At 35.7% G+C, this 26,941-nt stretch overlaps 1 protein-coding gene across 1 annotated transcript; it reads right to left on the minus strand.

Moving 5' to 3' along the window:
• Positions 1 to 332: 332 nt before the first annotated feature.
• Positions 333 to 22,007, minus strand: SLC35A3 (solute carrier family 35 member A3). Its single transcript, XM_080802061.1, has 7 exons — positions 21,807 to 22,007; positions 16,057 to 16,211; positions 15,857 to 15,979; positions 13,536 to 13,707; positions 8,586 to 8,704; positions 6,939 to 7,072; positions 333 to 1,294 (listed from the first exon to the last, which is right to left on the minus strand). Exons 1-7 carry the CDS (start codon positions 21,991 to 21,993, stop codon positions 1,204 to 1,206), a joined length of 981 nt encoding a protein of 326 aa, XP_080658187.1. The 5' UTR covers positions 21,994 to 22,007; the 3' UTR covers positions 333 to 1,203.
• Positions 22,008 to 26,941: the final 4,934 nt, after the last annotated feature.

Raw genomic sequence — 26,941 nt, forward strand, 5'->3', positions numbered from 1 at the left:
TGGGTTTATGAAAGGCCTAAAAAGTTCTTCTGAGCAGCCTTGAGTTTATAGCTATAGTGCCATTTAAAATAATATAATATTATGGCAATCTGGAATGTCTCTAAGAAAGGTCATTTTGGTCTCAATTCGTTGATATCTATACTATTATTATTTTGGTTGTTGTTTTTAACAGCTGTAGATTAAAGGAATTTTTACAGATCAATGACTACAATATTCATTTAAAAACATTTTAGTTGTGTACAGTATATGCTTTGATAGTTCAAAATACCCCAAGTGGAGATATTAGATAATAATAATTATTTTAAATTATTAAATGAGTATTTAATCCTTTTAAATTCATTTCGAAACTTTAATGGAAATTACCACATACAGCAATTTAATTTAAAGAAATATTAAGGATTTATCTGATTTACAGAAAAGAAATACAATTAAGAGATTAAGAACAAAACTCAATTAGTGCAAAAGTCTCTGGCTATAATCTACCACAGGAGCAACTGGATTGCTTTCAGCAGTTTCAAAGCACTAAAGGATCTTAAAATGTAGATGGAGAAATAGATGTGTGTATTTCCCTACATTAAATTTAAGTATGAATTTTATTCTCTCATAAATTAGACCCAGGACATAACTTTATCAATTTTTATGCAATTGAACAAATGACATTTAGCAATTTTTTCTTTAGTAATATTTTGTATAAATATAAAAATCTCATTTACATTAAAATGTTTTTTAAATCATACTTCTGTTTCTTCACAGCTTTATAGGCAATTATAATTTTCAAACTTTGAATATTCCATATGATTTGATATTTCTATACAGAAAAAGATAAAAAACATTTAATAAGATTAAATAGATCTCATTTGCAAAAATTGGTATCTGACATTTGTTGTGTGCTCTTCCAAAGAGTGCATAGGACATTTCTGCAGCAGTCAAAAGGTAAAATCTTTTTAAACTCAGATTTCAAGTTTTCTCCAATAATTATTCTAATACCTGGAAATACTTTCAAGCTTTGATTTCTAGATGTAATAGCTATTTCATTAACATATACACATTTTATCCTTAAACTTCTATATTTTCAAATCATTTGAACAATACAATGAGATTCAGCATGATATCTTCTGAGAGTCTGTAGAAGTCCGCTATGCAAGATTAATGTTGAGATTCCTAGTGCACCATTGTGAAAAATCAGTTAAAGATAGTATACAACTATGCTTTAGTAGGATTGCCTGTAGGTTTGGGATCATAACCATATAGGAAAGTAGCTGTTATTACAAGGATGGCTCCAAGGAAAAAGACACTAAATAGATGAGGAAAAAATGAAAAAGAGATAATCAGATTAAAAGCAAAACAACTTCTAATTCTTCTCTTATAAAAACAATTTTAACTTGGGAAAAAATGTTCCAGTAATAAGGCTAACAAATACTAAGTACTTAATACATTCTAGGTATTCAAGCCAAGTGTTTTCTATGCATCTCATTTAATTCTTATAACCACCTTAAGAAGAAGTATTAGTATTAACCTCATTTTTTTATATATGAGGAAACAGGGTTAGAGAGTTTAAGTAACTTGCTTAAAGTCAACTTTAAGTGGAAGACAAGACTCCAATCTAGGTATGTTTGACTCTAGAGCCCTACTTTCATCCACTGCACTGTATTGGCTCCCAAAGCAAAGATGTTTTAAATGTATTTCCCCTTAATATGTCTCTTGCCTGTAATACATTGAATAATAAAAGATCTCAATTTTTAAATATTTGAAAATATAAACAGAAAATGGCATTCTTTTGAGACCAAAGTAAAGTTCAGCTTTTTGTTTGTTTTTTAAGTAAAGTTCAGTTTAAAATCCAAGGTAGTAATAAGCAAAATTCAGGATGTACTACTCAGGTAGTAATAAGCAACTTCACAGGATGCTTTACAAAAGGAAATTCGATTAAATGCAGGTAGACTTGGTTTATCCTTTATTTTATCTATCCAGAGATATAATATACCTTATTATAAACTATAAATGAACTTAAACTGGTACTGGAACTTAAAGTGGAGATAAAGTGAATACCAGTTTAACTTCTAAGATGTAAATTCTTCAAAGTACTATTACAGGGACATGAGTTAGTCTTGGTTTTAAAGTTTCTATTAATAGTTCAAAGTTACTCTCATGAGCTTTACAAAAATAAACATTTGTTCTATAAAGGAAAAAGATCACAACCCTTACTATGACATAACGGGCCCTTCCTAATGTGGTCCCCCTGACGTCATCTCCCATATTCCACCCACCCAATCTATAGTTCAGCCATTCCATTCAGTGAAACAGTGTGCCTTTCAGGACAGTGTCCTTTTAGATGCTACTCCCTCCCTCTGCTTGCAATGTCCTTTCTCCCAAGAAAATGATTATTCATAACTCACGTCTAATGTCTCCAAGACTCATTCCCCTAGGTGGAGGTACTCTATGATAACATTTATTACACGTTATTAAATGACACATTATTGACATGTCTGCACGCCTGCTTAACCATGTGCTGCTCATTCATCATTATATCCCAAGTGCCTAGGATATAGAAGGAGCTCAATAACTATTTGCTGTGATAAATTATCTGCTGTTGGTTTGATGTAAATGGGTAACTTTTCAAAAGCCTCAGATGCAGGTACACATGTAAGATTATGACAACATAAACCTTCCTACAATACCTCTTGAAGAAAATTAGTACCATAGGAATATTTCATAATTAGGCTTTGGACAAGCTTCTGACTGAAAACTTCTCTGTCAGGCATTCTGACCTTTGCCTAGCTTTCTGGACCTCTGGAATTACACAGAATCATATGCTCAACTGAAAAGTCTGATCCAATTCTCTACCCACTGCAGGAATCCATTTTATGAAATTTCTAACAGGATCTACTAGAATACCTAATAATGTCATGAAACCCCCGCTTGTCAAGATAGCTATTTTTACATGGTTCTGAGGAAAAAAAATTTTGTTGGGGAAAAACTATCAGAATACAATGATTATTTCAAGGATTTGGGCACCTGATTTCCAACAGAATTGCATATATATACTTCATTGCTTCACTGATCATAAAATTCTCATTTATTCACATGTCTATCTCTCTAATCACTGTTATCTCTTTGAAGAGAGGAAAGCATATCTCATTCATACATTCCTGTTTCTCCAGGATCTGGTACAGTGAAAGGAAGGCACACAGTGGACACTTAATAAATTTTTGACAGAAGAATAAACAAGCCTAAATGCAAGGATGATTAATACCAATAAGCAAAATAATCAACACAAGAAAAATAAGTTAGGAAAAGGAATACTGGTGATATATTAATAGAGATGTTTAGCAGCCAGCTGAAAATAGGAATCTAGAGTTGAAGTTAAGTTGGGACATATCTTCACAGAGAGGACAGACAAGACATGGCAGTGAATCAGATGAATGAGAGAGTGAGTAAGGATTGATAGGTTACTAAAGGAGGAGTCAGAAAGGCAAGTACAAGGGAACCACCCCTGAGAAAACAACAAACAAAACGTAAGCAGTTTTAGGAAGTGAAGTGGGGATAACAAAGGAAAATACATTAATACATTTGGAATAGAGGTCATTGGATTTATTACTTAAGAGATGTTCTTCACAAAAATAAGAATACATAAAGATAGAGAGTCTAGTTATATTATAGGAAAAATAATCCATTTTCTTCATCTGACTCAGTGTCAAAACATTCATTCATTCAATAATAACAAACTCATTATCTTTTCCCTTTTTATCTTCATCCCAACATACCCTACATAGTCCCTCAGAAACATGGATTTACATGCAGATATAAATCTTATTGACAAACTACTATTCTTTTGTCCTTCTACTGATTTACCTGTTCATTTGCTTGTTTATTGTTTATTCCCTACATGATTCAAAGATTTAAAGTTAGCATCCTGAGTCAGCTTTATATGAGGTGTTATTTCTTTAAAGGTATGCCTTTTTAAATGTACCCTAAAAATCTAGAGTTCCAAAACATCTAAAATAATTTAAAGTTCCCAACTTACTCAAATAATACATTAGTGCATAATTTCCTCATTTAATGAATAGAGGCTAAAGCATCATTAAAACATATATCCTAGTTGTTAGGCTAGTCTCACTAGCTAGGTAGTTCATTCCCATACCAAACTAGAAATAGAAATACTTTTAAATCCATGCCTCAGAGAAATTAAACATTCCAAAATGCATGTCCCAGACCTATCACCAGGCTGCTAGAAGAATGAAACCACAAATGTTCAATATAGAAACATAAAGAGCATATTGTGTTTTTCTACTGCCACATTCCATCTATAATCCCATCTCACTCTCAGTAACACAAATGAATTTTACTAGCTGTATTAAAATTTTAAGATTTTGAACATTCATTCAAATAAAGTGCCTATTATAGGCCAAGCTCCGGCCTTGCTGACTTATAAGATGGTAATAAATCCTCTGAAGAAAGGAGAAAAGAATGTTAGAATGGAGGGGGGCTGCTTTTATTTAGGGAGGTCTCCTGATACAGTAAATTTGAGCCAAGACCTGAGGATGTGAGGGACTTTGTCATGTGAATACACAGGGGATGAGTATTCCAAGATGACTGAAGGGCAAGTCAAAGCCCATAGCAAAGAGGTTGCTATAGATAGACAGATCGGGGAGGGGAGGGAGGGAGGAAGGAAGGAAGGAAGAAAGAAAAAGAAAGGAGGGAGGGAGTGAAGGAAACAAAAGGAAAGTAGTACCTGATGAAGATAGATGCGTAGCTGAGGGCCATGTCAAATAGGCCATTAATAATGACAACTTTTAGGTAACATGAAAAGCAAAAGGTTTCTGAGCAGAGTGGTGATATGATCTAATTTACATTGAAAATACTTTGCTGAATGGAGAACACTGTAGGGGCACAGAGCAAGAGACAAAGCAATGAGATATATCAAGAGACTATTTCCTTAATCCAGGTGATAAACGAGTATGCCTTGGACCAGGGTGGTAGCAATGGAAGTTGTGAGAAAGGGTTGACTCTGGAGATATTAAAAAGGAAGAGGTGACAGACTTTATTTCTAGATTGGAATGATGTGTGAGAGAAAAGTAAAGAAGTTGATAACCTTACTTCCTATTTCACTCAGAAGATAAAGAACTTCCATATATTTTAACTTTCTAAGTCTGTCTACATATCTATAGGCCTTCTCTTAGGTTACTGTGGATAAACTGTTCCTGTTTAAGTCAAGGAGAATTTTAGCCTAAGCAATTGGAGAAGGGAGGTGCTGCCATTTACTAAATTGGGAAACCCTTATAGGGTTAGGGAATGAATTATTTAGTAGACATTCAAGTGAAAATGTCAAATAGGCAATTAAATATACAAGCCTGGAATTCAAAGTAGAATGTGAAAGTAGAGAGAAAGAAAAGGAAAGGAAAGAAAAAGGAAAGGAGAAGAGAAGGGAAGAAAAGCAAAGAGAAGCGAAGCGAAGAGAAGAGAAAGAAGGAAAGAGAAAGGAAGGGAAGGTTATCAGCCTTGAGAATAGAGATCACCCAAGGGAGTGAGTACAAATAAGAGGTTCAAGGACAGATCCTTCAGAGACTCCAAAGTTTAGAAGTTAAGAAGATGAGGAGGGGAGTGAAGTTGATGAAAACCAAGACTAGTAACCTGGAATCCACTAAAATATAATCTCATTACTCTGGGATTATAAGTTAATAATTATAAAATAAATAATAGGACTTTCAGTACCAGCTATAATGGGTATTAATCACACTTCATTCTTCCTGACTCTGTTTCCTCCCTTGGCATCGATGACACTGCACATCCTGGGTCTCCTGCCTCACCCACCATTCCTTTTGTAATTCTCTTCCCAACCACTCTTCTGCCACCACCTAAAAGAGTTCTCTCCTGCACATTCTCTACATAGTAAACTATCCTCCTCAAGAATGTCATCTGCTCTCCTGGCTTTACCTGTATCAATTCCACACATAAAAATGCCATTATATGATTTATTGAACTTTTTATATGACATTTTACTTTGGGGGAAAAAAGTTTGAAAAAATTTTCCAGCCTATTAGGAAAATTCTGGCTAGTTAAATTTGTACAAAAAACTTACTAGTGGAATATTTTCTTTTATGTAGTTAGTTTGAAACCTTTTTTTTTTTTTTAAGACAATTAAGGGGTGCCTGGGTGGCTCAGTTGTTAAGCGTCTGCCTTTGGCTCAGGTCATGATCCCAGGGTCCTGGGATCGAGCCCCGCATTGGGCTTCCTGCTCGGCGGGAAGCCTACTTCTCCCTCTCCCACTCCCTGTGCTTGTGTTCCCTCTCTTGCAGTCTCTCTCTTTGTCAAATAAATAAATAAAATCTTTAAAAAAATAAAATGAAAGACAATTAAATGCTGGGAAACAGAGGGTTGCTGGAGGGGAGGCAGTAGAGATATGGGGTAACTGGGTGATAGACATTAAGGAGGACACGTGATGTAATGACCACTGGGTATTACATAAGACTGATGAATCACAGGCCTATACCTCTGAAATCAATAATACACTGTATGTTAATTAACTGAATTTAAATTTAAAAATGTTTTTTTTTAAAGATAAAACAGAGAGGGAGGTGAACCATAGAGACTCTTAACCCTGGGAAACAAACTGAGGTTGCTGGTGGGAGGTGGGTAGCGGATAGGGTAACTGGGTCTCGGGCATTAAGAAGGGTACATGATGTAATGAGCAGCAGATATTATATGCAACTGAAGAATCACTAAATTCTTCCCCTGAAACTAATAATACACTATATGTTAACTAAATTGAATTTAAATAATTTTTTAAAACTTAAAAAAAGACAGCTAAATGATTTTTTACTATATTTCCTTGATTCTTCAAAAGTTATAATAAAATAAAATTTTTCATACCAGATATTATTAAGAATTCTTATTTTTCCATATATTTTGGAGACTTAAAGAAATAGAAAAGAATACATTACCTGGTTGGCACAAAATCTTGTAGCCAAAAATAGGATATCAGGGTTGATAGTATTATGGATAAAGAGGTTGCAAATCCTTTTAAAATATTATCTGCGTATTTAATAACTGCAGCTATTACAAGGCCTCCAAGTGCCTGCAAAAATTTTAAAAGATTATTTTAAACAAACATAGATAAAACTGCCTTTCAAAACAATCTCATTATTCAATGAAGCTTTAAACTTTTGTCCTATAAATTTAATCCCACTATAATAAGTGATTTTTATTAAATATATCCTATAACCAACAGACTTCCAGGTTTCGTTCAACAGCCCTTTTATTTCAAAACTGACCTGATGAAGTAACTACCAGAGTAATCTGCAGTTTGTTATAATATAGTTTGTACTGTGAAAAAAACATCTATCCTCAACCAATTTAGTAATTAAACATCACTTGTTCAGACAAATGTGGAAAGACTGGTCACTCAGATCCATGAAGTGTTTTTATTTTTGAAGTAAAAATAAAGTGTAACTTGAATTTTTTTTTACTTGGCTTTCTTCCCCTAGCTTCTCACCATTCAACCTACTTTTTATTGCTGTCAGATTATTCTTCTGAACTTTCTACCAAATCCCTCTCCAAGTCCACACTGTGCCTACTTAAATAATGAGGTTTTACCACACTTTATAGTTTTGTTTTCTGCCAAACTCTACTTACTCATCCTAAATCTGGATTACCCATGTTAACAACTTTTACTGTACCTCTGCACATGATGAAGCTTATTAGTGAAAGTCACAAACTATGCCAATTCAGCTCACTACAAATTGATGTCCTGTTAGCTCCTGGCAATGTACGTGTTCATCTATTTAGTCCGTGATGAATCCCTCACAGCGACTGTACCAAACCTTCTTTATCTTGCTCAAGTCTTACAGGAAGAGGGCTTCCCTCTGCTAGAATAAAAGCTATCATACAAACTCTCTTGATTTACCCTATCTCTACTTCAAATTTCCTCTGAGTTTTCACTTACCTTTGTCTCCTTTTATCTTAAAAATAGAAGTATCCTTCCTGCTTTCAAAACACAACTATCCTTTGCTATCCTCACCCACCTTCTGTAAGAGGCCTTGCTTCTTACAGCTTCAAATACCTCCAAAGAAAGGGTCTGTGAGGGCAGTGACTTGCATCTTCACTTTTATATCCTCCAGAGTAATCAAGTATATTTTTGATGATGAAATTACTCAACCCTTGACCAATTTCAAATTATAAATGGAGATAATTTGACAGGAATATTTTAATATGTAACTATAATATATGGCAGATTTAAATATCTGGATCTGCTTTTGAGCCTTAATGCACTGATCACAGACTTCCTGTATAAGAATTGTAAAAAAAAAATCAAAAGTTATATTTGCTTTCAGCTTGAACTCTTTTATTCCTAAACTTGATTTTAATTATGTCAAATTTAAATACCATAAAGTTATTTATGACCTTTTCAAAGTAAGTTTTCATTATGGCATTAAGACCAGTTCTATTTTAACTTCCCTGAATAAGCTTGATATAATGAGAACACCCAACGGGAGGGATCTCTTTCTCTCACATTGTACATCAGGAGCTACTCTGATTATCTACATTAAAAAAAAGTTTATTAGCATTAAATATGACTTTAAATGCTTTACCTGAAGAATAACAACTATCCAAGTCAGTCGGTTATATCCCTGAAAAAATCCATTCTTTGACACCAATTCTCCATCATAAATGTATACACCCATTAATCCAAATATACTCCCAAAGAAACCTTAAAAAAAAAAAAGTCAGGTTTATGTCATATGTCATTTAGTTTGGAGAAACTAAACTAAACTTTATTTAGAGAAAAGTCAGGTTTATAGGATATGCCATTTAGTTTGGAGAAGTATTTTTCCATTGACATTCCATATAATTTTATATTTAGCTTTTCCTTTTTGACAAAATTTGACTACTTAAAAAATCTTTTAGGGGCGCCTGGGTGGCTCAGTGGGTTAAAGCTGCTGCCTTCAGCTCAGGTCATGATCCCAGCGTCCTGGGATCGAGCCCCACATTGGGCTCTCTGCTCGGCAGGGAGCCTGCTTCCTCCCTTCTCTCTCTGCCTGCCTCTCTGCCTACTTGTGATCTGTCTGTCAAATAAATAAATAAAATCTTTAAAAAAAAAAAAATCTTTTACTTGGGTGGGCACCTAGGTGCTGAGTCGGTTAAGCCTCTGCCTTCAGCTTGAGTCATAATCCTGGGGTCCTGGTCCTGGGATAAGCCCTGAATTGGGCTCCCTGCTCAGCGTGGAATCTGCTTCTGCTTCTTCCTCTGCCCCTGCCTGCCCCGGCTTTCTCTCTCTCAAATAAGTACATAAATTTTTAAAAAAAGAAATAAAATTTAAACAAATAAAAATCTTTTACTTGGATATTTATATAAACCTAACAAAATTATACTTAATACTGTATTATGATTGTAAGAAGAAGACAGGAGGATATAGAAAAGAGCAGAGATTACCAACTTTGGAACACTAAAAAATATAATGGCATTAAGGGCACCAGGGTGACTTAATCAGGTAAGCTGCCAACTCTTGGTTTTGGCTCAGGTCACACGACCTTGTGGTTGTGGGATTGAGCCCCTCAACGGGCTCCATGCTCACTGCGGAGTTTGCTTCAGAGTCTCTCCCTCTCCCTTCCCCTTTACTCCCCCTGCTCTTGTGCTCTCTCTCAAATAAATACATAAATAAAATCTTTAAAAATATATATAATGCTTGCATTACATGACTACATGGCTGTCTCATTCAAATATCTGAAAAATGGATACTTTTGGCATGTTCATTGTCTCATATCTTCCTATTGCTAGCTCTAGATGTTCATATATACATATTTATATATGCAGATATAAAAGCTCAGATATGTGGCATAGCATTTTTTCTTATTAAGAAGTTTTGAAAGTACATTAAGTAGTATCCAAAAATTCAAAGCTAAGAAATAGTCAGGCAACATCAGAAGCTGTCATTACTAAAGCCTCACTGTTAAGGAAATCCAGTTCAGTGAGAGGAGAAACTATGTCTTATTCACTCCTATGTTCCTTAGCTGCACCACGGAATTTAGCACATGGCTACTGGATCTAAAAGATTTCCAGGAGCAATCCTAAGCTATAAAGAAAGAAAGAAATGCCTACAAGGGCCTCCTGTTAGTAGTCGTCTCTGGTAATATTTGTAGTCAAAGAGTGCAGGGTGAAGCAATTTCTTTATAAAGCCATAATTACTTGAAAATTCCATGATTAAAAGGAACTAAAAGGGATATGAAATGTTCCGCTAATTTTATTTATGCCAACTCAATCATTTTTAATTAAGTTTTTTATTTTGACGCCACGTCAGGCTCTGTGCTGTGCTCTGTGTAGAATCTGCTTGAGATTCTCTCTCCCTCACCCTCTGCTCCCCCCACCCCACATGCACTCTAAATAAATAAATAAATAAATAACTTGCTCTTTGAATGAATGAATGAATGAAAGAAACAGCTGATAATGACAAAACAAGGTATATAGTACTGAAGGCTACATACATGTCAGTATGTACAGATCTACTGCATTCTATCAGTTATATAATATGTCATTGAATGCATAATAACAATATGAAATACATACATAACATCACGTGCCACAAGTTGTTCTAAGTGCTTTATGTGTGTTAACTCACAACCCTATTAGGTAGATACTTTTATGCCCATTTTATAGATGAAGAAACTGATACACAGAGAAGTTAAATAAACATGTCTGAGCTCACACTGCTGGTAAGTAATGGACTCTGGATGTGAATCCAGGCAGTGTGGCTCTGGACTTCATGATCTTAACCACTGCACTATTTAATCATATTGATAATTTATTTCAACAATCTTCTACATGTTTTCTATTTTTTACAATTATAACCAAAGCTAAAATAAATAACCTTAAACATCCATCTTTGTGCTCTTGTGTAAGTTATCTGTAGGATCAATTCTTATCTAGAAGTGGAATTTTTGCATCAAAGTGTTTATTTACAATTTTGTTAAACATTCCCAATTTCAGATCCAATAAGGTTATATCAATCTATACTCCTTGCAATCACAGGTAATAAGAGTTCCTGCTTCTCCACTCTGGCTAACATAGGATCTTATCAACTTGCTAATCTTTAACAGTTTGATACTTGAAAAATTCTATTAAAATGTTTTAATTTGGGGGCACCAGGGTGGCTCAGTTGGTTAAGCATCTGACTTTGGCTCAGATCCTGGAATAGAATGACCTCTACACTCAGTGGGAAATCTGAATCTCCTTCTCCCTCTTCCTCTGCCCCTCCCCTGCTAGTGCATGCATGTGGGTGTGCACACTCTTGCTCTCTCAAATAAATAAAATATTTTTAAAAAATATGTTTTAATTTCTGTTTTTGTAATCTCAAGTTATCTACAACTTACTTATGTACCCTTTTCAAAATTTTGAGGTAGCTTACCATTCACTAGAGTGTGTTATGAGGTCAAATTAAAGAGTAAGAAAAAAAAATAATAAGAAACCCATAACCACAGAATCATGAATTCTGGCTTTTTGTTTTTATTTTATAATTCAAGAAAACTTAGGGCAATTATACAATCTTTTAATAGTTCTTTCTTTCCTGATATTTGCATATTTATATTACATATATTTTTATTATATTTATAGTGCTTACTATGCAAGGTAACCTTATTCTAAACACTTTACAAGTACTAACTCATTTAATCCTCATAGCAACGTATGGAGTTAGTACTATAATTAAGGACATTTTATGAATGAGGAAAGTGAAGCAGAGGAAGATTAAGTAACATCCCTAAGGCCACACGGGTGGTTAAGTGGTGAAATCAGGATTTGAGTTAGTCTGACTACAAAATCAAGTGTTCTTATCCACTATACTACAGATACACTGTTTCTGAAATGGTGAATTAAATTGGTTGGTGCTTTTCAAGCCTCTGTACTTACTTTCTAGACAAATGAACAAAAAGAAGCTAATCTTTCAAAGTATTTTCTTCAAATATTCTTTTTAAAAAACCGAACTTGATACATTTCTATAGATTTTGCACAGAAATGGTAATAAATCCTATGATAAAAAATGAAGGTTTGGTTTGCCTGTTATCACATTATTTTAAAATAGCTAGAAAAAATGGACTAATCAAGTTTGGAAAGTTTGTTTGGGATGGTTTGACTTAAAATATAGGCCATTAGGAGTATAGATATTCACTGTGGAGGGCCTGACTGCTACCAAGGCAGACATGGCATACCTATTGAGTTGATGTAGACAGAAGAAAAAAGTTTTCAAAGATGAGCTCTAAAATCACAAGGACAGAGGCCTAAGATAGAATGGATGATTTGCAACTGAGCTGTCTCTCACATGTACCGTTTTCCAGAATGACTATAGACCAGGAATACTAAATGCTGGAATCTTTGTATGAGGAACTATAGTTGTAATACTATATATAAATAGTTTAAATATTTGTTCAGGGGTGCCTGGGTGGCTTAGTTGATTGGGTGTCTGCCTTCAGCTCGGGTCATGATTCCAGGGTCCTGGGATTAAGCCCCTGGGAGTCTGCTTCTCCCTCTCCCTCTGCCCTCTCCCACCTCTCATATTCTCTCTTGCTTGCTCTGCTTTCTCTTGCTCTCTCAAATAAATAATATTTGTTCAAAAGCAATCCTTCAATATGTGAGGTATATTTTGTTTTAAACTATGTACTTTCAGTTAGAAAAAATGACATAGTATTTAAAAGCTAAAACAACATTTTGAAATAAAAAGAGGTATTAACATTTTTTTTTATTAACATATAATCTATCATTTGCTCCAGGGGTACAGGTCTGTGAATCATCAGGCTTACACACTTCACAGCCCTCACCATAGCACATACCCTCCCCATGGAGATTAAGATTTTAAAACAAAGATGAAAATTTCATGATTTCAAACTTTCTCCATTCAAGTATCTTTTTTTCCTTTTCTAGCTTTACTGAGGTAAAACTGACAAGTAAAACTGTAAGATATTTAAAGAGTACATCATTGTTAGGTAACATGGTAATAACAGTTAAAAACACGTATCACTGAAATTTACCAGTATTTTAATCTCCTTTTCCAGGAGGAAAATATGTCATTTGTAACATCCTCTGAGAATTGTAGCAACCAAAAGTACAGTTCCTAAGTTTCCAAATAGTGAGGAATAAAACAGGCTACATACACCCTTATGTAACAGACCTAAAATTCCATTTCTTGAATAAAAGACATTCATTTAAAGTACAATGTTTTAGGGGCGCCTGGGTGGCTCAGTGGGTTAAAGCCTCTGCCACGATCCCAGGGTCGTGGGATCGAGCCCTGCATTGGGCTCTCTGCTCAGCAGGGAGCCTGCTTCCCCCTCTCTCTCTCTGCCTGCCTCTCTGCCTACTTGTGATCTCTGTCAAATAAATAAATAACATCTTTTAAAAAAAATACAATGTTTTAAAAGGCAAAAACCATGGCAGATATTTGTATCAATGGCAGAATTATGGGAAGCTTATTTGTTTAAAGATATATAGTAATCTTTAAATATAACAATATAATCATTAAAAAAATAGTATTAGAAAGCATTTAAAACTTATCTTACCAAGCTGAATATTTCTTATCCACACTGATTGTTTGGTTTCTTTTAAGATTTTCTCAAAGTAAACCCCAGCAAAGCCACTTGAAAAACATGCTGTCAGAACTGCCATGAGACCTACAAACTGAGAACCAGCTGAAAGTTCCTTAGGATCAAGCTCTTGAGAATCTGAGGGCCACTGAACAGAAAGAAAAACAAAACTGGAGTTTAGTCCTTATGATATTTTACAAAGTGCACAATTAGAGCCCACTTTCAGACCTTAAGATAAAAATGGAACCAATATCATTCTTGGGGATTTGCAGGAGAGCTTTTGAAAGAAAACCTTAGAATCATTTTATTTTTTTCCCATTGTAATATTACCGTTACAACGTACAATTTAAAAAAATTCCCTAAGAAAGAGATAGAGAATGAATAAATGCACAGATGCACAAAATACCTTCTATAAGTTGTAGAAATTCAAAGTGTGAACTGTTGGAGCAGCAAAAATGAGTCTGGAATTGTTGGTAATTATGGAAGGTCCATGTGGTATCACGTTAACAATTGTGGGCTTTATCCTATAGATCGGTGTTCCTGAAACTATCATCTTCATGGTTTTTGTCAAATCTGTGTTCCACCTGAACTATTTATTACTTGATATTTTAATTTAAAACACCTCCCTTTTTAAAATGTATCTATTTTAGCTTACCCTTATTAGCATTATCTATGAAAATATGGGTTTGAAATGACAGTTAAATTTTTGTAAAACCCATTTAAAAAAATAACTATTAGAAATATTTATTCAGGGCACCTAGGTGGCTCAGTTGGTTAAACGTCTGCCTTCGGGTCAGATCATGATTCGAGTCTTGGGATGGAGGCCCGCATCAGACTCCCCACTCGGGGGAGTCTGCTTCTCCCTCTGTCCCTCCCCACTCTCATGCTCTCTCTCAAGTAAATAAAGTCTTTTAAAAAAAAAATTTATTCAAGGGGTACCTAGCTGGCTCAGTTGGTACAGCAAGTGACTGCCTTCATCTCAGGTCATGATCCTAGGGTACTGGGATCGAGTACTGTGTTGGGCTCCCTGCTTAGCCAGGTATCTGTTCCTCCCTCTGCCCCTTCCCCCTGCTCACTAGCACTCTAGATATCAAATAAATAAATAAATAAAATCTTTTTAAAAAAGGCAGACTCAGCAAGGTCTTAGTGACTAAAGATTAGATGTACAGGTATCAGGAAAAATCTAGGCCAACTCCCAGGCAGAGTAAATACTGACAGAAAAAACAGAAACAAGAACAGGTTTGGTAAAGTTTCGTTTTGGATATGCTCAGTTTATAAGGCCTATTGAATAACCAAGCTAAGATGTCCAACAGGTTTTTATTTAGATATACAAATCTGAAATTACAGGTGATGACATAGACCAAGGAACCATGAACATTTAAGTGTTAATAAAAACCTACAGAATGGATGAAGTCTCCAAAAATAAAGATATAATTTAAGGGAAAGAACAAGCCTACCAACAACCCCAATATCAAGCATCAAGGAAGAGGACCCCAGGAAGTAACCCAACAAGGAATCATTAGAAAGATGAGAAGAACCAGTAAAGAATCAGGGAAGTATCAGGGAAGCTGACAGACAGTAAGAAGGGAGTGATTAATAATCTCAAATGCCCAGGCATCCAGTAAAAATCAGATTTGCTTTACATGCAGTATCTTATCTCTCTAACTAGATTGTTTATCAGATAGTTTGATTTTTATTTATTTTAAATCTTTCTTCCTTCTTTCCTCTTTTCCTTTTCTTTCATTTCCTTGTTTACATTACAATGCAGTTAACATACAGTACTATATTAGTTTCAGGTATAAAATATAGTAATTTAACAATTCTGTATATTATTCAGGGCTCAGGATAAGTGTACTCTTGATCCCCTTCACCTACTCCCCGCATCTCCCCACCTGCCTCCTCTCTGGTAACCATCAGTTTGTTCTGTAGAGTTAAAAGTCTGTTTTTTGGTTTATCTCTTTTTTAATTTGTTTGTTTTGTTTCTTAAATACTACATATGAATGAAATCATATGATTGAGATATATGTATCAGAATATTATTGAAGCATAAAAAAGAAAGAAATCTTGCCATTTGTAACAACATAGATGGCTGTGGAGAGTATAAGGCTAAGTGAAATCAGCTAGATTTTTATCAGTTGCAGCCCTAATAGAGTATTGCTCAAAAGAAGCCTTCAAAAAATATGTCAGTTGTGAGAATAAGCATTTATTTGCTTCAACAATTAACAACCATATTTTCTATGCACGGTAAGTAAGGTTTTGAAACTGATAAAAATGAAAGGTATACTTATCTTAGTTACCTGTACAAAAGCAACTCCTGTCATCAAAATTACTAGGGAGAGCCACTGGTACACACCTAATTTTTTACTAAGCATAGACACAGAAAATAATGCTGTTGTAAGAATTTTCAACTGATATGTGACCTGAAAAAGAAAACAGCTAATATTATTGTTTGTTTCTTTCTTTTTTAAAAGAAGTACTAGAAATATATTTTAAGTACCTGATAAGTAGCTGCATCCAGATTTGACAGTGCCACATAGAGTAAATTATTCTGAAGAGTATATATCCCTGATGGAATAGCAAGTTTAAGTGTTTCCATTGGTTTATTAAGTATTTCATCATGTAGTATTCGATTCAGTGCTCTTAGACTACATTCTAGTAAAAACATGAAATGGGTAAAATCATTAAGTAACTCTGAATAAGTTACATACCCTCTCTCAAGGCGTGTTTTTCTCATGTATAAAAAAAACAGAAACAAGGACGCCTGGGTGGCTCAGTGGGTTAACACCTCTGCCTTCAGCTCAGGTCATGATCCCAGGGTCCTGGGATCGAGCCCCGCGTCGGGCTCTCTGCTCAGCGAGAAGCCTGCTTCTCTTCCTCTCTCTCTCTCTATCTGCCTCTCTGCCTACTTGTGATCTCTGTCTGTCAAATAAATAAATAAAATCTTAAAAAAAAAACAACAGAAACAGTCCTACATGTTAAGATACCTTTAGGTCTAAAGTATACCTTTAATGATACTAATTTTTCAAAGTTAAATATTATAATGTAGCACATTAAGAACAGCACTATCCTTATATTCTTTTATTAGGGAACACAAGCAAATTGATTATATATGTACACACACACACATACATACGCACACATATTTATGATAACCAAAAGCTCAAAGTATTAATTTTTCAGCTGAGTATTCTTATTCTATAGTAGCAACATTATATTGTGCATTCTATTTTATCATGAGCTCAGACCTCAAAGGGATCTGTCTCATCCCCTCAGGTCCAGGTGCAGGTCCAAAGCTGCTACAGCAGGTCAGTGATGACATAAGGGACCAAAGCTCGCTCTCCATTTATATTGACTTTTTACCTCCATGCTTCTCATCTATTATCTACATGATTATTGCAAGAAAGTCACCAAATGATTGCTGCACTTCTGTCTGGTTCTTGTTTTTAGGCAACAGGAAAGAACAGGAGGACATAGTGACCTTGCAGGCATTGTTCTCATAGACCAGAATTTTGTTGCTCACCTACTACCCCTTGCAGCAAGGGAGCTAGGACCTGGGCAATGTAGTCTTTTTTTTTCATATTTTTCACATTAGAAACAACAAAGGCAGAAAGGGGTTGGAAACGGACCTGAGCTAGCCAACCTACAGTATTAATCATAAAAAGTATCCAGAGAACATTAAGTGAAACATAAACCCTGCCTAGCTCAGTCAGTGGAACATGTGATTCTCCATCTCACTGTCCTGAGTTCAAGCCCCACATTGGGCATGGAGCCTACTTAAAATAAAAAAATAAAATAAAAGATACATAAACCCCCAAAGACAGGAGAAATCTAAGGAATTCTACTACTTTGCCAACAATGACACTTCATAGATGATTTTCTCTCCCAACATAAAACCTGAAAAGTTTCATTATGGAAACTTTTTAAAAATGAAAATACTGGGACGCCTGGGTGGCTCAGTGGCTTAAGCCTCTGCCTTCAGCTTAGGTCATGATCTCAGGGTCCTGGGATCGAGCCCCACATCGGGCTCTCTGCTCAGCGGGGAACCTGCTTCCTCCTCTCTCTCTGCCTGCCTCTCTGCCTACTTGTGATCTCTGTCTGTCAAATAAATAAATAAAATCTTTTTAAAAAAATGAAAATACTGTTTAAAGGTTAATATCTGTGTGCTCGCTTCGGCAGCACATATACTAAAGGTTAATATCTGATATTTATCCTTTCCTCACCCTAAAATAATAGTAGTAAAATAAGATGTAACTAAAAGTTACCAAAAGATTTTTTTCTTATGCCTCATTTAAACATTTTCAAAATTAGGGATGCCTGGGTGACTCAGTGGGTTAAGCATCTGCCTTCAGCTCAGGTCATGATCCCAGGGTCCTGAGATAGAGCCCCACATCAGGCTCCCCGCTCAGCAGGAGCCTCCTCCTCCCTTTGCATACTGCTCTCCTTGCTTGGGCTCTCTCTCTCTCTCCCTCTGACAAATAAATAAATAAAATCTTTAAAAAATTTTTAATTAAAATTTTAAATAATTAATGCTATCACATATTTTTCTCACCAGCAGTTTAGGGAAGGTCTTGTTCCATGTCCCTTCCATTTCCTGTTATTGTTAGGCTTTTTATTTTCATCAATCTAAAGATAGTGAAAGTGAGTCTGTGGCTTTAATTTGATTTCTCTGATTGCTAGTGAGGTTGATCTATATTTCTATATTTGTAAATACTTATATAAACATATTTTTATATATTTATCTTTTATTTTTTTAAGATTTCATTTATTTATTTAAGAGCGAGAGTACAAGCAGGAAGGAGCGGCAGAGAGAGGAGAAGCAGGCTCCCTGTTGAGCAGCAAGCCCTCCCTTTGGCTGATCCCAAGACCCCAGGATCATGACCTGAGCTGAAGGCAGACATTTAACCCATTAAGCCATCAAGGTGCCCCACATTTATGTGAATTTTATTCTACCTTACTGGTGACTCAATCTTCTTTTTTTTTAAACCACCAGATCTAGACCGTTTTACAGGTGAAATTCTTTTTTCTTTTTTTTTAAAGATGTATTTCTTTATTTCAGGGGTTGTAGGGGTGGGGAGGAGCAGAGGGAGAGGGACTAGCAGACTCCACACTGGGAGCAGAGCTGGATGCTGGGCTTGATCTCACAACCCATGAGATCATGACCCAAGCCAAAATCAAAAGACAGACGCTTAACCAACTGAGCCACCTAGGCACCCCAACTCAGTCTTCTTATGCTGGTTCTTCTTCTTAATCTGACCTCTAAATGTTAGGAATGCTATAGACAAAGACTAATCTTTGTCCTTCTCTTCTCAGTATATACTAAATTACTTCATCTAATCCTTGACTTTAAAGCAATATAAGATGACAAATCCTTGAGTTCCATATTCATATATCATACTATTTAACATTTCCATTTGAATGCCTTATGGGCAACTCAAATTTAACATGGCCCAAAGAGAAACCTTAATTTCCCCTTATCTTCCATATATCACTTACTGCAGTACTCACTCACCTTTTAGATTAATTTAACTCACTCACTTTTTAGATTAATTTAATCTAAAAACATAGGAATTATTCCTCAGACTGGATTCTCTACTTCCTTGACCATCACATACCTAATCTACTAGCAAGTCATGTCAGCTATAGCTTAAAAAGACATCTGTGTGAACCAAATCAATGCCATCTTGGACAAATCTGCCATGATGACCATTCTGAGATATGAAGCATTCTGGAGCACAGATTCCACCCCCCCTCAAATGCACGTGCATGCACGCGCGCGCACACACACACACACACTTTCCTTTTATTTAACCACATCCTTAAGTACCCCCTTGAAATATAATGTCCATAATTTGTCTTGGAGATATGATTGACCCACACCTTTTCTTAAACATTTTCCTCTTGGGGGTGCCTGGGTGGCTCAGTTGGTTAAGTGTATGCCTTTGGCTCAGGTCATGATCTTGGGGTCCTAGGATTGAGCCCCACATTGGGCTCTCTGCTGTTCCCCTTGCTTGTGCTCTCTCACTCTCAAATAAATAAATAAGATCTTTAAAAAAATTTTTTTCCTCTTGGATAGGTCCTCAACATGTACTCTCCAGCCTCAAGGGGCTACAAAAGCAGGTCTTAAGGGAGGTAGTACTGCAGAGATCTACTCCTCTTGCAGCCATCCATGACACCTTTGTCAAGGTGCATCTGTCAGCCTTTTTCTTTGGTCTCAGAGCTCCTTCAGCCTTTGGAGGTTGTTTTGCATTTACCCCCCCTTCACAAAACAACTCATAAACATCATCTCTTTTCTAGCAATATAATCTAAGCCACTAGCATCTTCTTGCTTGGACTAGGACAACAGCTTCCAAACATGACTTCCTGAACCTATTCTTGCATCTTCTCTGCTGTATGGGTACTGCATTGGTCTTTCCATGTGTAAAACAGGACATGTTTTAAACATTCCAATTATTTCTTTTTGTTTTTATAGTGAAATTTGTAGCCTACAATGCTATCTTACATTGTTTACTGAATGCCAATTCAATTTTCCTCCCAGATCAATATGCTATAGCCACACTGGCCACCATGATAGTTTCAAAAGTATACCAAATTTACAACAACTTAATTAAAAAATGGGCAGCAGACTTGAACAGATATTTCTCTAAAGATGTAAAAACAGTAAATAAGCACAAGGAAGGATGCTCAACATCATTAGTCATTAGGGAAAATCAAATCAAAACCACAATAAGATACAATACCTACTAGAATGGCTATATGTTTTTTTTTAATGGAAAATAATAAGGATTGGTGAGGATGTGCTATAATTTAAAAAAACAAAAAGAAAATAACAAGTGTTGATGAGGATGTAGGGAAATCTGAACCCTTGAACAGTGCTGGTGGGAATGTAAAATGGTGCAGTTGCTGTGGAGAAGTCTGGTGGCTCTTCAAAAAGTTAAATGCAGAATCATCATGCGACCAAACAATTCCACTCCACAATATATACCCAAAAGATACAAAAGCCGGGACTTGAGCAGAGACTTATACTTCTATTGCAGAATTATCTGGTGTTCATTATAGCATTATTTACAATAACCGAAAGGTGGAAAAAACTCAAGTGCCCATGAATACATCAATGACTAAAATGTTATATATACACATATATACATATATATATAAATAAAATATTATGTAGTCATAGAAAAGAATACAGTTCTGATATGCGTTACAACATGGATAAACCTTGAAAACATTAAGTTAAATAAGCCAGACATAGAAGGAGAAAGACTATATGATTCTACTTAGATGGACTATCTAGAAGATGCCAATTCATAGGGACAGAAAGTAGATTAGAAGTTTCCAAGAGCTGAAGGTAAAGGAGAGTGGGAGTTATTGCTTAATGGTTATAGAGTTTCTGTTTGATGTGATGAAGTTTTAGAAAAAGATGGTGCTAATGGTTGCACAACAGTGTGAATATAATTAGTGCCAATAAATTACACTTAAAAATGGTTAAATTTATAACATTTATGATATACATGTATGTGTAAAAATATATTTTGCTATAATTTCAAACAGTTAATAATGTAATATATCAAAAAAACCACAAAATTGTACACTTCAAAATCTGACTGTATGGTACATGAACTGTATCTTCATAAAACTTTTTTTTTTTAAACTATATCAAATTAGTCACTGCTGGACTAATCAATGCAGCAAATAAAATAAAAAGCATTGACTTTAATTATGACTTCTTCAAACTTCTAAAAGCTACAGAATTATAGAACTTTTATTCTCAATTATAAATGCAAGAAACCACATTTCATAGTTCTAGCATTAACCAAAGACATGAATCATGATATAGATCAGAATAAAATATGTTTGTTACTGGACTAAAACTGTCCTGAGAAAATGAAATCTATAGGGAGCACCTGGGTGGCTCAGCTTGCTAAGTGGCTACCTTTGGCTCATGTGAGGAAAACAGGGTCCTGGGATCAAGCCCCACATCGGGTTCCCTGCTTAGGGGGAGTCCACTTCTTTTCCCTCTGCCCCTCCCCACCGCCTCTTGTGCATATGCACTCACACTCTCTCTCTCTCTGATAAATAAACTCTTAAAAAAAAAGGAAAATATTGAAATGTTCTTAATACTACGACATTAAATAAGGCAATAGTGTTCAAATGTGTAGTTATCAATATATATTTACATATGTCGTATGTAAATAACCCCAAAACAATCAAATAAATTGCAATGACTTAAAAAAAAAAACAACTTACTGCTGTCTTTGTAGACTAATAAAATGCAGGCCATTATTTTCAAAAGTTCGGCAACAACCACTGCTGTAGAAGATAGATAACGAGGTCCCTCCTCTTTTAAAGTCCTAGAATAACGCATTGTTAGAACCAAACTGGTAGTCTGAAAGACTAAAATGCCCAAGGAAAGGTATTTTAGGTTGGCAGACATTGTTTTATCTTCATTTGCCTGAAAAACAAAAGAAGCAGGGCAAATAAGCAAAACCAGAAAATACAGAAACATATATTAAAAATCAGTATGAGACTTCTTGTTCCAGACAAGATAGAGTTAAGTGCATTCCACCCTCTTCTGCCTGCTAATTACAACTATAAATCCTGGACCAAAGGAAAAAAGTTAACTACTGTAAGACTCTGGAAGGTGAAGGAAATAGACAAACTGACTAGAGACCCCAGATCCTGAGTGATAACCCAACTGGAGACTTCTGCCACTTATGTATCTCACCCTGGCTGCCATAACAATTTACAACCTGGAACCACAACAGGTAGAGAACAATAACAAACAGAAGCCCCAAGGAAAACCCATTTTCTCCAACCAAAAGAATAGGAAGATAGCAGCTCTGCAGGATAGAGCCCTGCTAACTGGATGTTATGTAATGTGTGGACCAGAGACTTGCTGACCATCCCTACCCTGCATTAATGAGGACAGAGACAGTGGCCCTCTTTCCTCCCATCCAGGTCTACAGCTACAAAGACTAATGAGGCTGAGCCCTATGAACCACTCCTGCCCCAAACGAGGCAAATGTCAGCAAAGAGGCAGCACCCTTCCTCCTTCTCTAAAAATGAAGATTTAAGTAGGAACAAAGGTCTCATAATACCCAAAATGTCCTTGATATAATCCAAAAGGGGTATGAAGAATATACAAAAAGGGAAAATCTCAACTAGGATACGTAAGGACAATCAACAGACAACAACACAGAGTTGACAAGGTGTTGGAATTACGAGACAATAATTCTAACTTTTGTTGTTTTTTTGTTGTTGTTCTTATTGTTTTTCAGAGGGAGAGGTGGGAAGGAACAGAGGAAAAGGGAGAGAATCTTAAGCAGTCTCCATGCCCAGTGTGGGGCCCAGTCTCAAAACCCTGAGATCCCGACCTGAACCAAAATCAAGAGTTGGACGCTTAGCCCACTGGCCACCCAAGTGCTCCACTGACCTCCAAACAAGAATTTATTATTTTTTTTAAAGATTTTATTTATTTAAGAAAGAGAGAGCATGAGGCAGGGGAGGGCCAAAGGCAGAAACAGACTTCCCACTAAGCATGGAGCCTGATGTGGGGCTCAATCCCAGAACCCTGGGATCATGATCTGAGGAAACACAGACACTTAACTGCAGACACTTAACCAGGTACCCCCAGAAAAGAATTTAAAAGAAGCTACTGTAACATGCATGAACAAGCAATTATTAACACTCCTGAAATAATTTTAGATTCATATTGAACAAAAAATATTACAAGAGTTCTTGTGTACTCTTCACCCAGCTTTCCCTAAAGATAAGAGTTGCAAAGTTTCTATATTCTCCCTAAAGTAATTCAGAATCAACTCTAAGAAGCTCACTTTGACTATGAAGACACAAATAGGTTAAAAAGTAGAAGAATGGAAAAAGATATGCTATGAGAAAAATAACTATGAGAAAGCTGAAGAGGCCAAATTAGTATCAGGAAAAATAAATTATGTAAGAAATATTCCTAGAATTACAGAAGGACATTTCATAATGATAAAAGAGCCAATACATCAGTAAGTGATAGCCACTATAGATGAATATGTGCCTAATAACATAGCTTCAAAACACATGAAGCAAAAGCTAACAGAATTAAAAGGAAAAAGCAAGTAAACCTGTAAGTCATAATGTGAGATTTTAACCCACTTTTCTCAGTAATTACACACACATACACACCAAAAATTCCCAGTATGAATAAAGAAGATCTGAACAATGCTATCAACCACTATAACTGTCAAAAACATGGAGATGCTCCACTAAGAGCCTCTTTCAAGGAAGGACTTAATGCAGTGTGTGTGTAGTCAGTTAAGTGCCTCCCCACCCAAGGTCATATCCTTTGCTTCCAACTGATCTAAAGATTCAATGCAATCTCAAGCAAAATTCCTACAGGCTTTTTTGCTAGAAACTGACAAGCTGATTTTAAAATTTATATGGAAATACAAAGGACCTAGAAAACCAAAACAATTTTGAAAAGGAAAAACGAAGCTAAATAAGTTAAACCTGTGAGGTACAGCTGGGTGGCTCAGTCAGTGAAGTGTCCAACTCTTGATTTCGGCTCAGGTCATGATATCAGGGTCATGAGATTGAGCCTGGCCATGGGCTTCAAGCTCAGTGGGGAGTCTACTTGAGATTCTCTCTCCCCTGCTCCCTCTGCTCCTACCCCCACTCATGCGCATGCATGTCCTCTCTCAAAAAAATAAAGAAATCTTTAAAAAAAAAATGAAGCTAAGCTCCTGAAATCCTATACTTACTGTAAAGCTCTAGTAATATAAACTGGTATTGAGGGGGCACCTGGGTGGCTCAGTCATTAAGTGTCTGCCTTTGGCTCAGGTCATGATCCCAGGGTTCTGGGATGGAGTCCCATGTTGGGCTCCCTGCTCAGCAGGAAGCCACCTATCCCTCTCCCATTCACCCTGATTGTGTTCCTGCTGTTGCTGTCTCCTCTGTCAAATAAATAAAATCTTTAAAAAAAAAAAAAACTGGTACTGACATAGGACAGGACAGAAGTATAGATCAATGGAACAGAATACAGTCCACAAGAAAATCTATTCATATTTGGTCAAATGACTTTGACAATGGGAACAAAAAGAAATAATTCTAGAACAAGACGTCTGCATTCTTTTCAAGTGAATCTCTACCCTTATCTTTTTTAACTAGAAATGGATCACAGACCTGTCATAAAAGCAACAGTTATAAATATTCAAGAAGAAAAGGGGAGAAAAATGTAGCCATGTAGGGAAATGCAAAGATTTCTTTTTTTTTTTTTTTTTAAATTTTAAAGATTTATTTATTGGGATGCCTGGGTGGCTCAGTCATTTAAGCCTCTGACTCTTGGTTTCACCTCAGGTCATGATCAGGGTAGTGAGGACAAGCCCCATATGGGGCTCAGCACTCAGTGGGGAGTCTGCTTGAGAGTCTCTCTCTCCATCTCCTTCTGAGATTCTTTCTCCATCTCCTTCTGCCTCTCCCCCCATTCTCTCTTTCTCTTAAATAAATAAATAGGGAGGAGAAGGAGAGCAGCAGACTCGGGGCTCAACCTCACTACCCTGAGATCATGACCTTAGCTGAAACCAAGAGTTGGAAGCTTAACCAACTCATGTCACCCAGATAGGACATGCAAAGGTTCTTAGGTAGGATACAAAAAGCTCAAACCTTAAAAAGAAAAATACGGATAAACTGGATATTATCAAAATTTAAAACTGTTCATCCAAAGATACTATAAAAATAATAAAAGGCAAACAATATCATGGGAGAAAATATTCTCAATACATATATCTGACAATGGCTTTGCATCCAGAATATATATAGAACTCCTAGAACACAATAAATGCAAGACAATCCATGAGTAAAAAGATCTGAATGGCTCACCATTTCACGAAAAAAGAAAAATGAATGGCTAATGGGTAAATAAAAAGACATTCAGCATCATAGTCATTAGAGAGATACAATTAAAACTACAATGAGATACTAGTATATACCTATTAGAATGGCTAAGATTATAAAAATTGATGCTACCAAGTGATGGAGAGGACTTTGAGCAAATAGAGCTCTTAACATTGCTAGTGGGCCACTTTGAGTAACAGTTTGGTAATTTATTCCACAAAATAATAAAAATCTCTCCATATAACCTAGAAATTCTACTCTTAGGTATATACCCAAGAGATTTGAAAGCATTTATCCATAATACTTGTGAATGCTTATTCATGGGAGTTTTATTTGTAACAGCCAGAAACTAGAAATAACCCAAATGCCCATCAATAGGTAAATTACTAAATATACTGTGGTATATCCTTATGATGGAATACTACTTAGCAATAAAAAGAAATGAAATGCTAATGCATGGTAAAACATCAATGAATATTTTTAAAAATCTGAGCAAAAAAGTTTATAGACAAAATAGCATAAACTATATGATCCATTTATATGAAATTCTAAAAAGGGCAAAAGTAATTTGCAGTGATGCAAATTTATGGTTGACCATGGCCAGGGGTTGTGGTTGGGGGCTGACTACAAAAGGACAGCAAGAGATTTTTGGTGGTGATGGAAATATTCTGTATTATGGTTATGTAATGCTTATACAATTATATTCACTTATTGTAACTCACTGAACGAAACATATAAAATGGGTTTACACAAAAATCTTATTGTGTGTAAATCACAGCTCAACAAAGCTGATTAAAGACTGAAGACATACTATGTAGTAGCATTCCTCAGCAGGCTTTCCTCATGGCTTTGATTCTGGCTCTAATTTCTTTGGATTAATACCAATGGTGCTCTATTAGCCTGTTCTTCAGCCCAACTCTATCCTTTCCATGATTCCATCTTCCATCCTAAGTTTTGTTAGTATGGACCCTCTTTATTGTATCTCTCTTCATAGCTCTCACAACCAAGCCACCAATTACAGTTCTAGGTATATGACCCTCTGTCTTCCCTTACATCATAATTATACTAAAATAGCCTGTAATATATTCAAACAGATTCAACAGTCATTATTTGGTGCCTACACTAGGCCAACTACCATGGTTACAGAGAAAGCCTACCCTTGAAGACACAAAGTCTAGCTCATTAAATTCAGCAATTCTCTGACTGAATATGCTCCAAAATCAAACAATGTAACACCATCAATACGAGGATAAAATTTTTAATGATGAAAAAGAATGACTGAAAAAAATTACCTTAAGCACTTCATCTGAATTTCAGAGAGAAAATCTGAATAATGTATGTCTTTTTGTCACATATAAAGGATCAAGCTTAGAGGAAAGAATACATAGATTTATGTATCAACCATCTCACTTCTGTAAATCTACATTAGCAAGAGTCCTAATGTGAAATAAAATTATAGCATTTTAGAGGTAGAAGATACTATAGAAATTAGCTAGTATAAA

This window comes from Martes martes, assembly GCF_963455335.1.
Source record: "Martes martes genome assembly, chromosome: 4".
In the NCBI taxonomy this organism is placed as follows: Eukaryota; Metazoa; Chordata; class Mammalia; order Carnivora; family Mustelidae; genus Martes; species Martes martes.

Excerpts from the sequence above, each read along its gene's own strand:
- SLC35A3 (XM_080802061.1), bottom strand. The coding sequence starts at position 21,993 with ATGTCTGCCAACCTAAAATACCTTTCCTTGGGCATTTTAGTCTTTCAG. Across the intron at positions 13,708-15,856 it reads CAGGAGTTGCTTTTGTACAG|TGGCCCTCAGATTCTCAAGA; the intron begins GTAACTAAGATA and ends CTTTCTGTTCAG. Across the intron at positions 8,705-13,535 it reads GATAAGAAATATTCAGCTTG|GTTTCTTTGGGAGTATATTT; the intron begins GTAAGATAAGTT and ends TTTTTTTTTAAG.